This window comes from Opisthorchis viverrini, assembly GCF_000715545.1.
Source record: "Opisthorchis viverrini unplaced genomic scaffold opera_v5_415, whole genome shotgun sequence".
Classification (NCBI taxonomy): Eukaryota; Metazoa; Platyhelminthes; class Trematoda; order Opisthorchiida; family Opisthorchiidae; genus Opisthorchis; species Opisthorchis viverrini.
This window is the reverse complement of record NW_008752070.1, coordinates 144,077-158,356: the sequence shown is the minus strand read 5'-3', so window position 1 is coordinate 158,356 and position 14,280 is coordinate 144,077. Positions and strand designations below refer to the sequence as shown.

General features: G+C 43.7%; 1 protein-coding gene across 1 annotated transcript; it reads left to right on the top strand.

The window, feature by feature from the left end:
• Positions 1-4,108: 4,108 nt before the first annotated feature.
• T265_10832 (hypothetical protein) lies at positions 4,109-6,301 on the top strand (the record flags this gene model as incomplete). The annotated part of the gene is made up of 1 exon (XM_009177313.1): positions 4,109-6,301. One exon carries the CDS (start codon positions 4,109-4,111, stop codon positions 6,299-6,301), a length of 2,193 nt encoding a protein of 730 aa, XP_009175577.1.
• Between the last annotated feature and the right edge of the window lie 7,979 nt (positions 6,302-14,280).

The following is a 14,280-nucleotide window of genomic DNA, read 5'->3' as shown; positions in this document are numbered from 1 at the left end:
CACCAGAAGCGTGAGGCTGCCTGTGTTCAGCACATTTACTTGGAGGACAGCATAAACGACGAATTCGATTGAGTCCCTCGTGGGAACCAAATTGATTTGCAAATAAGTGTATTTCTCGAAAACAGAATAATTTGGGTTCAAGTAGAACATAAGGTTGATGGAAACTCGGGGACTGCGTCTACCTGATGAGCCCGAAACAGAAGGGCGAAACCGGTCGTGGGCTGTGGAAGAGTTTTCAGCAACCTTATGAGTAGTTTCCTTCATGAAAGTATATCTGGACATATTTAGGCAGCGCAAGTGACAGACAACGTGATCCTAACTCTGGACTAAAATGAGTCCACTTAAGCCCCGAATTTCGAGCTATGTATTCTAACGGATAGTGGATATTTCCGAACTGACTGTATCTCGTAATACATCCTCTCTCTGTTTCAACCAACCGTATCATTGGAATTCAGTGTTTTAGATAAAAATGTCTGCCAGAGGTAACTGTTTTGACCCGATGGTTAGTTACAGTGGGCCTCAAAGTCTGACCTACGCATGGGACATAATAACTGCGCTGACAGATATCGGTTCTCGTTCCATCAAGTGGAGATCTGACGAATCTGATGTGAAGTCTGGGTATGCGGGCTTTACGAAGCGCAAGCGTCCTTGATTGTCCAGTTGGTGAACGGGAAGTCGGTGAGTGGAGCTCGTCCTCAGGTGTGCCTACTCGTTCTGGCCTCAGTGATTATGACTCATATTTTAGCGCAGACCGTGAACACCCATTCAGATATATGTTGAACATATTTGAGCAGTATTTGTGTAATATGATGTAGGTTTTGTAGGCGGTAAACAAATTCCCGCGTTTCGTGTGTTGGCAGTACTCAGGTAATGTTCTGAAATCGCCACAAACGGCACTCATTTATTCGAGCTAAGTTTATGGATTTAAGCAGGAAGAGAGCTTTTTAGCGGATCGATATAAGTCAAATACAGAAACTTTTACACTAATTCCAGGTGCGCTTAGGAGAAGGCAATCGGTTACGGCTATCGCCTTATTTCACCCGTGTCTTCGCGTAAAAAGGAGCTCACGAGATGGCTGTTCAATGACGGTCTGGAGAGCTTACACGGGACAATATCTGGGAATACCAAAATGCTTAGTTTCAAGTTAACTGTGAAAAAGTTTTAGTCCCATCTTAGACCGGAATTAGTTTTGAAAACCGTCTCTCTGTCCAATTCAACAAAAGCTTCAAAAGACCACTCAAAAATAGTTTTTTGGTGAAATGTGGTTCATCCGAATGAGGACACTTACACATGTTTGCCAGTTGTTCTCGTTCATATTCCAAAAAAGCTGCAGAAAAAACAAAAGCAAAGCATCACAAACTTTGAATAATGATAACTATCAGATTATCCGGCCGTGCTGTGGCATGCTGTAACTGCGTAGAATCACCCATTGATTGAGGAATGTTTATTAGATATTCATCAAACGGCCTGCCTGGTGGGCTTGAACTAAGATTACTGCAACTTATTTCAGTTCTGTTCGCCTCTCGAGTGTCGCTCGTTGGCGGACCATCTTTGCTTCGCTGGCCGCGGACTTGACTACCAGTGTGATGAAAGTTATTCACAACCTGGATCGATCGTCAGTGGTGAGTACACTACTACTGCTTTCGTGATACAGTCGTACTTTGCTGAGGATGGTTTGCGCGACGGTCTTCCATTGAGCCAATTCATTGTTGACTTTTGTTTTCACTAAACAAACATCATGTCATCTTTGGGCTGAAGCAAATAAAAGTTTCCGAATGGAGTTGCCATTTGGCATGCATGTACTATCTGTGATCTATCACATTTTCTNGAGAGCTTTTTAGCGGATCGATATAAGTCAAATACAGAAACTTTTACACTAATTCCAGGTGCGCTTAGGAGAAGGCAATCGGTTACGGCTATCGCCTTATTTCACCCGTGTCTTCGCGTAAAAAGGAGCTCACGAGATGGCTGTTCAATGACGGTCTGGAGAGCTTACACGGGACAATATCTGGGAATACCAAAATGCTTAGTTTCAAGTTAACTGTGAAAAAGTTTTAGTCCCATCTTAGACTGGAATTAGTTTTGAAAACTGACTCTCTGTCCGATTTGGGGATTCCACAACTCAACAAAAGCTTCAAAAGACCACTCAAAAATAGTTTTTTGGTGAAATGTGGTTCATCCGAATGAGGACACTTACACATGTTTGCCAGTTGTTCTCGTTCATATTCCAAAAAAGCTGCAGAAAAAACAAAAGCAAAGCATCACAAACTTTGAATAATGATAACTATCAGATTATCCGGCCGTGCTGTGGCATGCTGTAACTGCGTAGAATCACCCATTGATTGAGGAATGTTTATTAGATATTCATCAAACGGCCTGCCTGGTGGGCTTGAACTAAGATTACTGCAACTTATTTCAGTTCTGTTCGCCTCTCGAGTGTCGCTCGTTGGCGGACCATCTTTGCTTCGCTGGCCGCGGACTTGACTACCAGTGTGATGAAAGTTATTCACAACCTGGATCGATCGTCAGTGGTGAGTACACTACTACTGCTTTCGTGATACAGTCGTACTTTGCTGAGGATGGTTTGCGCGACGGTCTTCCATTGAGCCAATTCATTGTTGACTTTTGTTTTCACTAAACAAACATCATGTCATCTTTGGGCTGAAGCAAATAAAAGTTTCCGAATGGAGTTGCTATTTGGCATGCATGTACTATCTGTGATCTATCACGTTTTCTCGGTCGGTAGGGTGAACGCCAATCATTGCAAGCCAAAACACGTTGTTTTGATTGCTTTCTAGAAGAAACGAAGGCAGAACCTGATGGTCATGTTAGATGAATTTGGGTTGAAAGACGCTTAGAATGTTGAAAAGACGAGGCAAAGCTAATGGCATTCAACCCAGTACGATGAAATGTTCATTCGAACCAATACGCTCCTACCGATAGTCTTGTGAAACGGCCTTGCGTCACACATATGTGCATATAATCGGCTGTTTTGCTGTCCTCTTTGAGTCTTGATAATTCCTGGACTCAAAGATGGTTTCATCCGTAAAATAATAGGGTTTAAGTGGTCTCAGCACCACGATCAGACCACAAATACCATTTTGGTCAAAATTTCAGTCCATTAGGAACATGAAGACAACTTTTCTCTTTTTCTCATCTAAATAAGTCTCAAATTTTGTGTCGCGCTAAAAACCCAAAAATTCAAGTTGAACAACAAAAGTTTTGTGGTAAGTTTACGCTGGCAAAAATTGTCATACCAGTGAAAGAAAGAAGGCCTTTGCTGCGGAGTTATCTGTTAGAAAATGCCAACTAGAACAGTTACAGACTACTGGACAGGGAAGCATATGCTTGCATCTTGTTTGCAAAAACTGAATATCCATATTCTCCTTGAACGCGTCTTCCTGAACGTTTCTGGATATTCACTGACTGTTACTCAAATGCAAACATATGCTACAAAACTACTCCACAAAGTCCGTGAGAGATCTCACTTTTCAATAGACGCAAAGCGGATTTAGGAGAAAGCATACTACACGCATTCCTCATCAGTAGCGTCCACTGTTTACCCAGTAACTTGAATGAGTGTGTATTTATTTAGATAACGTCATCTACTTTCCTCTTTACTTTCCAAAAAACCAAAGCATTTTCGTCGTACGGGTGGTTTGGTGCAGAAAAATGGTAGGTTGCGATGACTGTACGAATTACAGGATTTGGAAGCGAATGCGAGTGTGGAAAATTTAACGTCTGGTTGAAAAATACAGAGTCCATATATATATATATCATGGCCATACTAGTGAGTTGATAGTTCGGCAGTGCGAATCCCAGTGAGAAGTCTTCACCTTGGGAAAACGCTAGTCTTAGGGTTCATTCATAAATCCAGATGCTTCCTTCAGATATTTCTTTGGGCGTATTCACACTTGTTTTCTCAAAAGCAGATATAATTTGCTTGTCTCTGAAGAGGAATCTAATCGAAACCTGCCAAATGATTTCTTATGAGATCTTCTTTTGATTAATTCGCACGAACTGACGCGAGTTTCGATAGGTGAGACCTTGAGTATAAACGAGAGATTCAGCTGAGTTCCATGTGAGCCTCCACCAAAACTAAATTGGTATGCAGATGAGTAAGTGTTTAGGTAGAATTTATCCAATCTACTTTACTCTTTGGACTACAACCCCACCTGGTCTCAGATCTTATACGCACCTTCGCACATACTGTGGTGAAATTCACCCACCAGCCTTCGTGTCCACAAATTCATGGTGCCGACCGTGGTTGGTTGACCAAGGCCACCAACGCCGACCAAGCTATTGGCTGAAGCGATCAACCAATGGACGTTCAGCACCACCAAACGTTTTGTCATTCAGATCTGCGACAGCTGTTTCCGGATCACATCGGCATAGCAAGCTGTGTGACAAGCATGGACACGTGCCTTACCAAAGTCGTAATCTGCTGATGTCTGGATTTCCACTGGTGTTTACCTGGATATTGTTTGGAACTGATCTGTTTTTCAATTACCAAATCATTAACCATGTCTCTGGAGCTTCAAAAATTCAGCGTCGCCTATCCGATCATCGAGTGGGGACATTCGATACAAGAGACGAATCCAGATCTTCCTACGTCACATATCAAAACACCTCAACACCGTGTCCCATGTTTTGTTTTCTTCGTCCTCCCGATAACCAGATGGTCGCTTGCGTCCGACATCCGAGCGAAATGCGAAAGGAAGAAAAAAAGGAAATTAAATTTATCGAATGTCGCCAGTATAAAGGAAGAGGTGAGATTATCCTGGGGAACCGCGAATCCGTTCGTGGTATCGAAACAGGCGCTGTGGCAAAACTCTTAAACCCAGGTGAAGAGCTGCCAACCAGTGCTGGGCAGCTTTCCATCTACCTGAATTTGAACATGGTTCGTCTGGAGGCCGGCGCATTTCAAGGTTTGGAAACAGTTATCACCGAGGTACGTTTGATAAACACGGTACAAATGCATCCAGATAGCTTGTTAGCTTTGAAACATTTACGAGCGTTCGAAATCGAGAGTGGCCGAAGCCCAGTGCTTTGGATCGGGGAGAGTGAAACGAACGGGATAGAGTCGGACAGGCGAACATCGGGAAATATACCCATGTATATTAGACTACAACCCGTCGATCCCGATGCACCCATTAGCTTCAATTTAGAAACCAGGTGTCATCAGTGTGTGGAAGTCAATTCCACCGAAGCAACACATTTGATTGTTGTACTACAATCTCCACAAACTTTGAGTATGAGAGAGAACCGGGGCAGACCAGTTGGATTTAGTATACTCTTTCCTCAAACATGTCCAAAATTGTCTGAGGCCCCAGGATGTTCAAGCTTTTGGGATGATTATGGCTATTCCAGCCTCACTGGTACGACCGCCAGCAGACCAAGCCATCGCAATACGGAAGGCGCCGCTGTTCAACATACCACATATAGTCCATCGCTTTTGATTCTTTTGAGTGTTTGGTGTACCTTATTGACAATTGTGATTCTGTTGATTGTGGGTATTGTTTACTGGTGTACACGGCGTTTGCATCATCAAAAGCCGCTACCGAGATGGTTGCCAATAGTCTGTGCAACACAGCAATCATCCATAGAGGATGTGAGTATAAATTCAAGCAACAGTGATATCAGCAAGCCACCTGGCAGCTCTCTAAGAGTTGCTTCCGGTACGCTGTTTAATTCTCTGCTGAACGGGTCAAGAGGATCGTGGAATAGTCTACGCGGGGGAGGGTTGCACTCGAGAAGCGCACACAGTTTGAAAGATCGAAACGTTCGTGGAAACAGATATTACCAGACCATTCAGAATCAGCGGACTCGACGAGCGGAACCTCACCGCCGGAGTATAGGTAGTCAGACGGATTTTAGCCAACTCAATGCTGAGACTGCGATTTACTCAAGTCTTCGACGTCACCAGTTACCAGGTGAACACAGTTTTTATCCCGAACCACCATTTCGAACCAGCAGTCAGTATGCACTATCCCGAATGCGATATCTAACTAAATTTGATTCGGTCTATCCCAAAGTTGAGCCGATGAGAAACAGATATTCATTTGGTGGTGCTTCGTTAATGGATACCATCGAAAACGGTCCCTATTGGCAAAATCTCACCGCCACTACCGAACCAAGTGCGGATATTCCAGAGGCCTCGAAGCATTTCAGTATGGATTACGAACTACTGATGCATCCACCAGTTCACACACTTCCTCCTCTTCATCCCGTGTCCTCAAAAGTCAACGATTCACCAGCCCCTTGGAAAAGATCCCTCCAGAACGGTTCACTAAGAAGTTAGTGATGCCGATTGTTTATATTTTTTCACCACCTGTATTTCAGTTCAGCTTCTAGATGTTACTATGTCTAATTGAACAATAAAATGCGCAAGTTCCTACAACAAAGTCTCCAGAACTCGTTTTGACTAGTGCATACGAAGGTTCTGATGATGAAAAAAAAACAAGCCAGGCTATCTCAATGTATTTTTTTGCCTTTGATATACTAATCGGAATAGAAACTTTCTGACAGAATAGTTAAGTGCAACGAATCACTTTAAAATAGCCCAATTCCTTGGCCAGAAACAGTGGTACCCAGAACATTTCGCATGGCAACTATATTTTTAGACGGGTACAACGAACATTCATACTTGAAGACATAATCTAACTACTTGCCCAGCGCCAACAGCTCGGAAGGGAATATCCGCTTCTGATAATCTCTCCTCAAACAGCTCAACAGCATACTAACGAAACCCAGCCAAATTACTGACACCACGTGACAAATGATGGCAAATCTGGCTGTTTGACCGAAAACCGAGAACATGTCTCTGGTCAAGGGCATCGATCTATAACTTCATTAATAGGATTCTGGTTGGTTAAAATGCACTGAAAACACATTGGGGAGGGAGAGGGGTGGCGATACGACAAAGATGATACTTCCACTGTTTGAACTAATATTTTAAGCATCAGGACGTAGCGGACCCGGTAGATATGTTCAACAATTATTGCACCAAGTTCACTTACTCTTCTTAACAGGAGCGTATATTCGGATCCACATTGCGTACAGCAAGCTGGCATGAGAAGCTTCCCTATGAATGATTTTGGGAAGCTATTCGGAAAGCTGTTTGTTCTAGAATAGCTGCATTCATACGTTTTATAAAGACCCGCGTAAATACTAAAGGTAAGTAATGTTTAAAATTGTATACATCCCGCACACATTTTCCGGTTAATCCCTTCCCTAGTGGATGAAGGGCGGGTGACAGGTCCCGTTAGAAAAAGATAGCAAGTTCCAAGAATTTGGATGACGCATTCTTTTCAATATCAATTTGGTTTTGACAGGAGACTCACCCAAAAGCCATCTGAATCCCTCGTTAATCACGTCCTGCAGCAATTCGTGGACTGATGAGCCCAAAAAAGAGCTTATTTTATCTAGTTTTTCCCAACGATCGCCAAATCCGTTTTGGAGTCGTAGGTCCTTGAACAACCGTACGGTCAGTGGGTTCGCACGCTCCCCTCTTTTGCGTCTGTTTCAAGTGCGTAATATATTTGTGCACGTGGTTCGCAGTTGAGAAGATCGGTGGTGGTACGGTGCTGTTACTGTTTCCACCTCACGGGATCTTCACTCAGACAATCTATCGAAACCACTAGAACAGTTATTTCACGACAAGTTCTAAGACAAACTGACTGGTTTACTTAAATATTACCATATCAATGCGAGGCGAGATGGCTCAGGTCATTAGAGCGCAAATTTACTGACCGGGAGGTCCGTGGTTCGAACCCGACCTCTGCCTCTCGACTTCCCCTGTCTAGACTTGGGCAACCTGGCAATATCCCAGCCCTCGTGTTTCCTTGGGATGGCATGGGAGCAGCCCTCGTGCTTCCTTGGGATGGCATGGGAACTAAGCACCGCGAGGGTGTTACAGCTGAACAATTTTTGTATATATCGGTCACATGAAAACGGGAGCAGTTATATGGATGAGAGGACTTTTCGGAGAGCTTTTACGTAACTATTCAGACGGTATCATGTTTGCTCTACACTTCATTGGCTCTCCTTCTAGCTGTCTATAGACTGCATGATATTCCAAGAAATATCGTTATCAGAAACCAGGTTGAACAGCTCTCATGAAAATTCCAGACAAAATAGCTTTGACGGCCTTTGCCGGGGTAAAATTCTTTCGTTTTATGTCAGTTTGGTTAAAAAAAATCAGAAGTCTAATTAGCAACGTCGGCGGTCTTGTCAAAATCCGGGTCAATAGTCCGTCGGCTTGAGGATGAAAAACCTGCTGATTTTCGCAGCACGGAGACACGTGACATTTGGGAGCTCTGCACCTGGCATCGAGTTTCTATGGCTCTTCGAGTACACTTTTTTTTTACCACAGGAGAACCCATTTAGTTTTCATAATGGAAACGATTCATAAGGTTGCTGAAAAGTCTTCGACAGTCCACGACCGGTTTCGCCCTTCTGTTTCGGGCTCATCAGGTAGGCCCAGTCCCCGAGTTTCCGTCAGCCCTATGATCTACTTGAACCCAAGTTGAATTGTTTTCGAGAAATACGCTCATTTGCAAATCAATGTGGTTCACACGACAGACTCAACTGAATCGCTCGTTTATGATATTCTACAACTGAATGTGCCGCACACAGACCGCCTCATGTTTCACTGGACACGATATTCGAGATATCGCAGTATATTTTCATAAAGGAAACTACTCACAAGTTTGCTGAAAACTCTTCGACAGCCCACGACCGGTTTCGCCCTTCTGTTTCGGGCTCATCAGTTCGGCGCAGCTCCCGAGTTTCCGTCAACCTTATGTTCCACGTGAACCCAAATTGGGCTGTTTTCGAGAATTCAGTTAAGTCTCTCGTTAGAACCAGATTGATTGGCAAATGAGTATATTTCTCGAACCCAGTTAGTTGTTTTTATGGTTCAACTACATGAGTTGGTGACCTGAGTCGTGTACGAGACGAATTACAGTTTCTAAAAAAATCCTGCAGAACACCGGTGCTTCTAGTAACAGGTTTGCTAAATGATTGAAAGACGTTTTAGCTACTCGACTAGCAAGAAGAAAGGCACACAGCTAAACAGTAGTTCAGTACAAGAAGTGCTTTCATATTTTACGGCACTCAAGCTCGAAAAAACACACAGCTAAACAGTAGTTCAGTACAAGAAATTCTTTCATATTTTACGGCCTCGCGGATACAAAAAACCAGCCTTGAAAAGGATTACCTTTGGCGGTTTGAGGGCTGCCCAACGCCAGCCGTATCATACGATTTCCGCTCGAGGCAGTTGAGTTCCAGTTAAATGTGAACTCCTTAAACAAATTTCCAAAATGTAACGAAGTGCAAGAGACTTACCAAGTATTCAGCAGTATTGTATTTTTCAAAAAAATCAAACGGTGTACTATGAAGGAAAGGATACCGCTCCACTCGGAGACATGTGATCCGAATATGAGGCTACCACTCAGTCGATCAGCTGACACAATGCACTCGATGAAAATGTCTTCATAAAATGTGTATCAGTTGTGGAGGTTAAACATAATAGTGAACCCAGGAGTATAAGAACTAGGGGACTGATAGAAAGAGACTACGAGTGTGTGTATGGAAAGTAACAGACAGCCAAAATAAACATACGTAGGCGTTTTCAAACAACTTGTTTGTTCGCTATCGAAATTCCACTGGTATTTTTGTTGTGAATTTCGCTCACATTTTGGTAGAGGGTTGGCAGCTGGATTTGAAGGGCGACCTTGTTGCAGATAATGGGTTACTTTTGCCTGGAAATCCATCAAAAACGTGTCTGGGGGACTGACAACGTTTTTACCAAGTATATTGGGGGTAAAAGGCTGTCTACAAATAAAAAGCGACGTGGTGATAACGTATATTCTGTCGTTTTATACACTACCGTTTTGTAGGCAGTGAACTCACTTTTACTTAGCCGTTTCTTATCCATCCGTAACGCCTTGCTGGCGACTGAAGGAATTCAAATGAAAGTGCACCTCCCTCCCTAACGACAGAAGATCACTGCACCGGGATAAACTACTTACATTCTCATGAATTACTCGATAGAGATGATATCCCTAACGTATCTTGATTTGAGCAAATGGGGGATCCTAGTTATCAGGAATGCTGCCGAATTCTGCCTTTGTTGGCAAGTGGTGTGAGCCACCCAAGATGTAGCATTTTAACCTTGGTACAATCCTCGTCAACCCAGACTAACAGCTCTATATGTGCATGCTAGAATATTCATTCTTTGGACTAAGGTCATGACTGCTTGGTTTACCGCACTTATGGACCGAACTTGGCGAGGTGTGGACAATTAAAACTAACCAATCACAGATGAGCTGTTAATCAAAGTTCACCAATCCAAACGCATCCTAAAGCTCTTGATGGAAGTCAGTGTTATAGTGTCTTTATTTATGTCAGGAGTTTTCAATTGCGATCTATTAGTCAATCCACACACAAGCTTGGTCAGTGATCATCACCACTAAGCTAACGTACTCAAAAGTTTGCAATGTACTACTCATAAGGTTGCTGAAAATCCGTCGACAGTCCACGACCGGTTTCGCCATTTTTGGGGCTCATCATGTAGGCGCAGTCCCCGGGTTTCCGTCAAACTCATGTTCTACTTGAAACCAAATTGCACGAAATTAGCGAATATACACTCATTTGCAAACTAATTTGGTTTTTCGAGAGACTCACCTGGAACCCAGCTGAATCTCTCGCTTGTGATGTCTTTTTGTTGTAATCTCATTCCATTACAAAGGAATTAGTAATCGAATGTGATAGAGTTGGAATGGAAGGGAGCGCAAGTGTGATGAGCAGACAGAGGCTTTGGTAGCGCCCGTCTGATAAACGGTAGGACAGTGGTTCGAGTCCGACATGTTTTTCCATCAAACTGGGTTTCTCGTTTCAAGATTAATCCAAATCCGCTACTTCGTGCATTTCATATTTTGGCTAGTAGGAACATTATATTAGTTGTAGAAGTCATACAAGGATTCGAAAATTTGATTAATTAAACAGAAGCATGAAAATTTCAAGGACATAAGTGTAACAGAGAGAGTACAGTCAGGGTGTTCTTTTGGGACTCAGGAGTTCGCGCCCATGTGCAGGCGTGTAGTTCATCCATGCTGTGTACACCTGGATGTTTCATTTCAATAACTGCTGCGTGAAACAAATAGCGAATCACAAGGAAAGACAGGAGTCCGTCGCTCCCCGACTGTGTTCGGTCACACAAGATATGAGAGCCGCCCGTAGAAACCATTGATCTGATAACTGGTCTCGAGATGTACCGGACTCAGAATGATTAGGACTCCACTAGGACTCGATTTTAAGAACTCCACCTAAGACACTCAACGGTTTCATCCACTTACTGCGTTGAGTCACTTAAAGCACTTTATTAACATTCAAGTCGCGGGAGTTTGTAGGGCTTGTTTGGACTATTCATATAGAAGATCGAGGAGTGAAATGGTGATTCGGAGGAATTAACACACACATCACCGTCCTAACGAGTTTACAAAACACTACGGCCGCAACAACATAGCCTCCTGGATCTCGATACACAGAAGCCTTCGATATTTGATTCACCACGATTACACAAATATTTATACACATGCGTGCACGCAGTGTCCTGCCTCTGCAATACATGTTTGGACCGAGTGAAAAAACTGCGACTCGCAACGGTTCACGTGCCCCTGGTTTTATCGATTACCCGGTACTACCAGTTTGAAGCTTCAACCATCTGGTCAATTCTATGAAGACCATGATGGGTGTGCACATGGCAGAATTTCACACTTGATTTGTGTAAACGAGACTGCCGATATTTGCAAGTTTTTCAAACAGCGTGTAGCTTTCAACAGTTGACCGATTTTGAAGTACTATCAGTATGACACGTGTGAAGTTGATTAGTTTACTTCCCGGAATTAACCTGAAGGCTGAACTTCGTTTTTAGGTTGTGTAATGAATGCTGATTAACCAACCTAAGACCCATCTGAGCTAAAAAGAGGTGTTGCCCATTGGAGCTTTGCCGGGCCTTTGAAAACAAGACTCGAGCTGTCCAAAAATGCTCGCAGGCTGGACCTCTATTCACCTGAGTAGTGGCAAACTATCATAACTAGAAATATTTAACGTGCAATACCAAGAACAGGTAAAAAATATTGAGATAAAAGCACAGGTTCACATGGTACGAACGAAAATTTAAAAAAGGACTAAACTACCACTTATTTTCCTCTATCTGGTTCTCGTGTACGTGAACTTTGCACGTGGTTCGTTGCACATCCACAAACACCCCCAAGATTCCTGTGGGATTCCCAAAATGGATGGAATTATCATCATTATTCCGATACTCAAGGTTTATTTTCCAAAATGGATGCAACAGAGTAGAAGCTGGATAATCAGAGACTGAGTACACACAGTACAAACCTAACTATAACCTCTCGGGACAAGAATGTGAACAGAGATCTTGTGCTGCAGTCCGAGGTATCACGTGCAATAAAGTGTACCAGCTTGTGTGGGTAATTGATGATGCCTGCTAGCACAATACTTTACTTGGTGTGCTGTTGAACGCCTATACTCACCGGTGGTGCAGACTAACGGTGTAAAAGATATCGGACTTAGCGCAACCTCACAGATTTTCACTGAGTTTTACAAAAGTATCACTTTATCAATCTGCAAGACCACAAATGTGAGCCAGACGTCTGAGTACACTGCACAACATGATTGTCTCGCTGTGGTCTAGATAGTTGACGCAGATTGCGTTAGAAAATTAACACTTCACAGAGGTGTGACCAGCGCTACTATTACTGGTATTCTTATCACCATCATCACCACCGTTGTCACGGTTTGTCAGCCACTTACCGTGTATATGTTGTACATGGCCTTCGGCTGCCACGGGCTCGCCGACCGTGAGTGTACGAAGGCCAGTCGTTCCTAATAACCGCACACCACATCCTTTGGACGGATGTGTCGCGTGCAGGACACGGGCCAAACGAAGGCATGCCCTGATTGGTCAATCCGAGTCAAGCACCTTTGACTCGATGCTTCTCGCTCCCCCTCACGGAGATTCTGGCGCGCGACCTTGTGAAACACTCAGTGACTAACCTATAAATAGAGTTGTAATAATTTTCCTGTCTCCATAAAGGGCTGTGTAGAGCTACTGTGCCTTTTGATATACCATAGTGGGCGGAGCAGGAAGCCGAGGGACCGATACGGAGTTGCACTACCGTTCAGCAAGTTACAACAACTGGGGATGGGGATGGGCTAACAGCTTGAAACACTGAAGCATGCACTCATTCGTGTTCGATTTTTTGTGTGGATGCTGTTGGTGGGAACCCGTGGTAATTTTGATCCGTGTACCGAATGCGGCAGCTCGGATGCGGAACTGCTAGTTTGTTGGCATGTGTGACCATTGCCGTGGTTTGTTTCAGTGCACCGTTTCTGGTAGACTGCAATCACCTGTGCAACTATCTTCTAGAAACGGCTATCATATTTGATTAACAGATTCCGTGCTGACATCCCTTTGACCGTTTTGAACCTGCACATGATTGCCATCTGTTAAACGGAGAACGTGACCAAGTTGCGGCAAACTGTCAAGTTTCCTCAACTTGTCTATTACGCATGAGTAATTTCTGCCTCCCTCTTTCATCATTTGATAAACCCCAGCATCAATTACCCGGTTGGGCAATACTCTTGAGGCTACAAGGGGCTCAACCTTTGAAACCCTCCTGATATATTCCACTCGTGGAGGACAGGAATCTCGACCGTATAAAAGTACTGGAAGCACTGCGGCACTGTGAGCTCTATTATTGATAGACAACCGAATGTCACATTGATACCATAGATTTCACAGCTTAGCCAAAGCCCTCGTATTCAAAGAGTTACTCTGTTACGGGTAGTGGGGCAACTACCCAGGTAAATGTACTGGTGGACTGCCTGGATCGATACATCTGCAAGTAAAGCGTTCGGTCCCCGGCCAGTCTTGCAGCAGCACTTTGCAGTTAGGAACTGGTGCAGAACTATTTCGACTATTTAGTGTTGCTTGTGTTCGCACACAATTCATTCCAAGTTTGTACAAGCCAAGGGAAACTTGAGCGACATGGCCTATCCGCAGCAGGTGGAGGCCTACCGTAAATTTTACTAGCATACAAGTCTTTTGGACAGGCCAAGTCATTAGTTGAAACAATGTTGCTTGCCTAACACTCTCAAGGTAATTGGCTAGCAGTGAGTCTTCACTTGTAAGAAAAACGACCATTGTCGGTGGTTGAAATAAGTGTCTCTGGTCTGCTATTGGCTGCT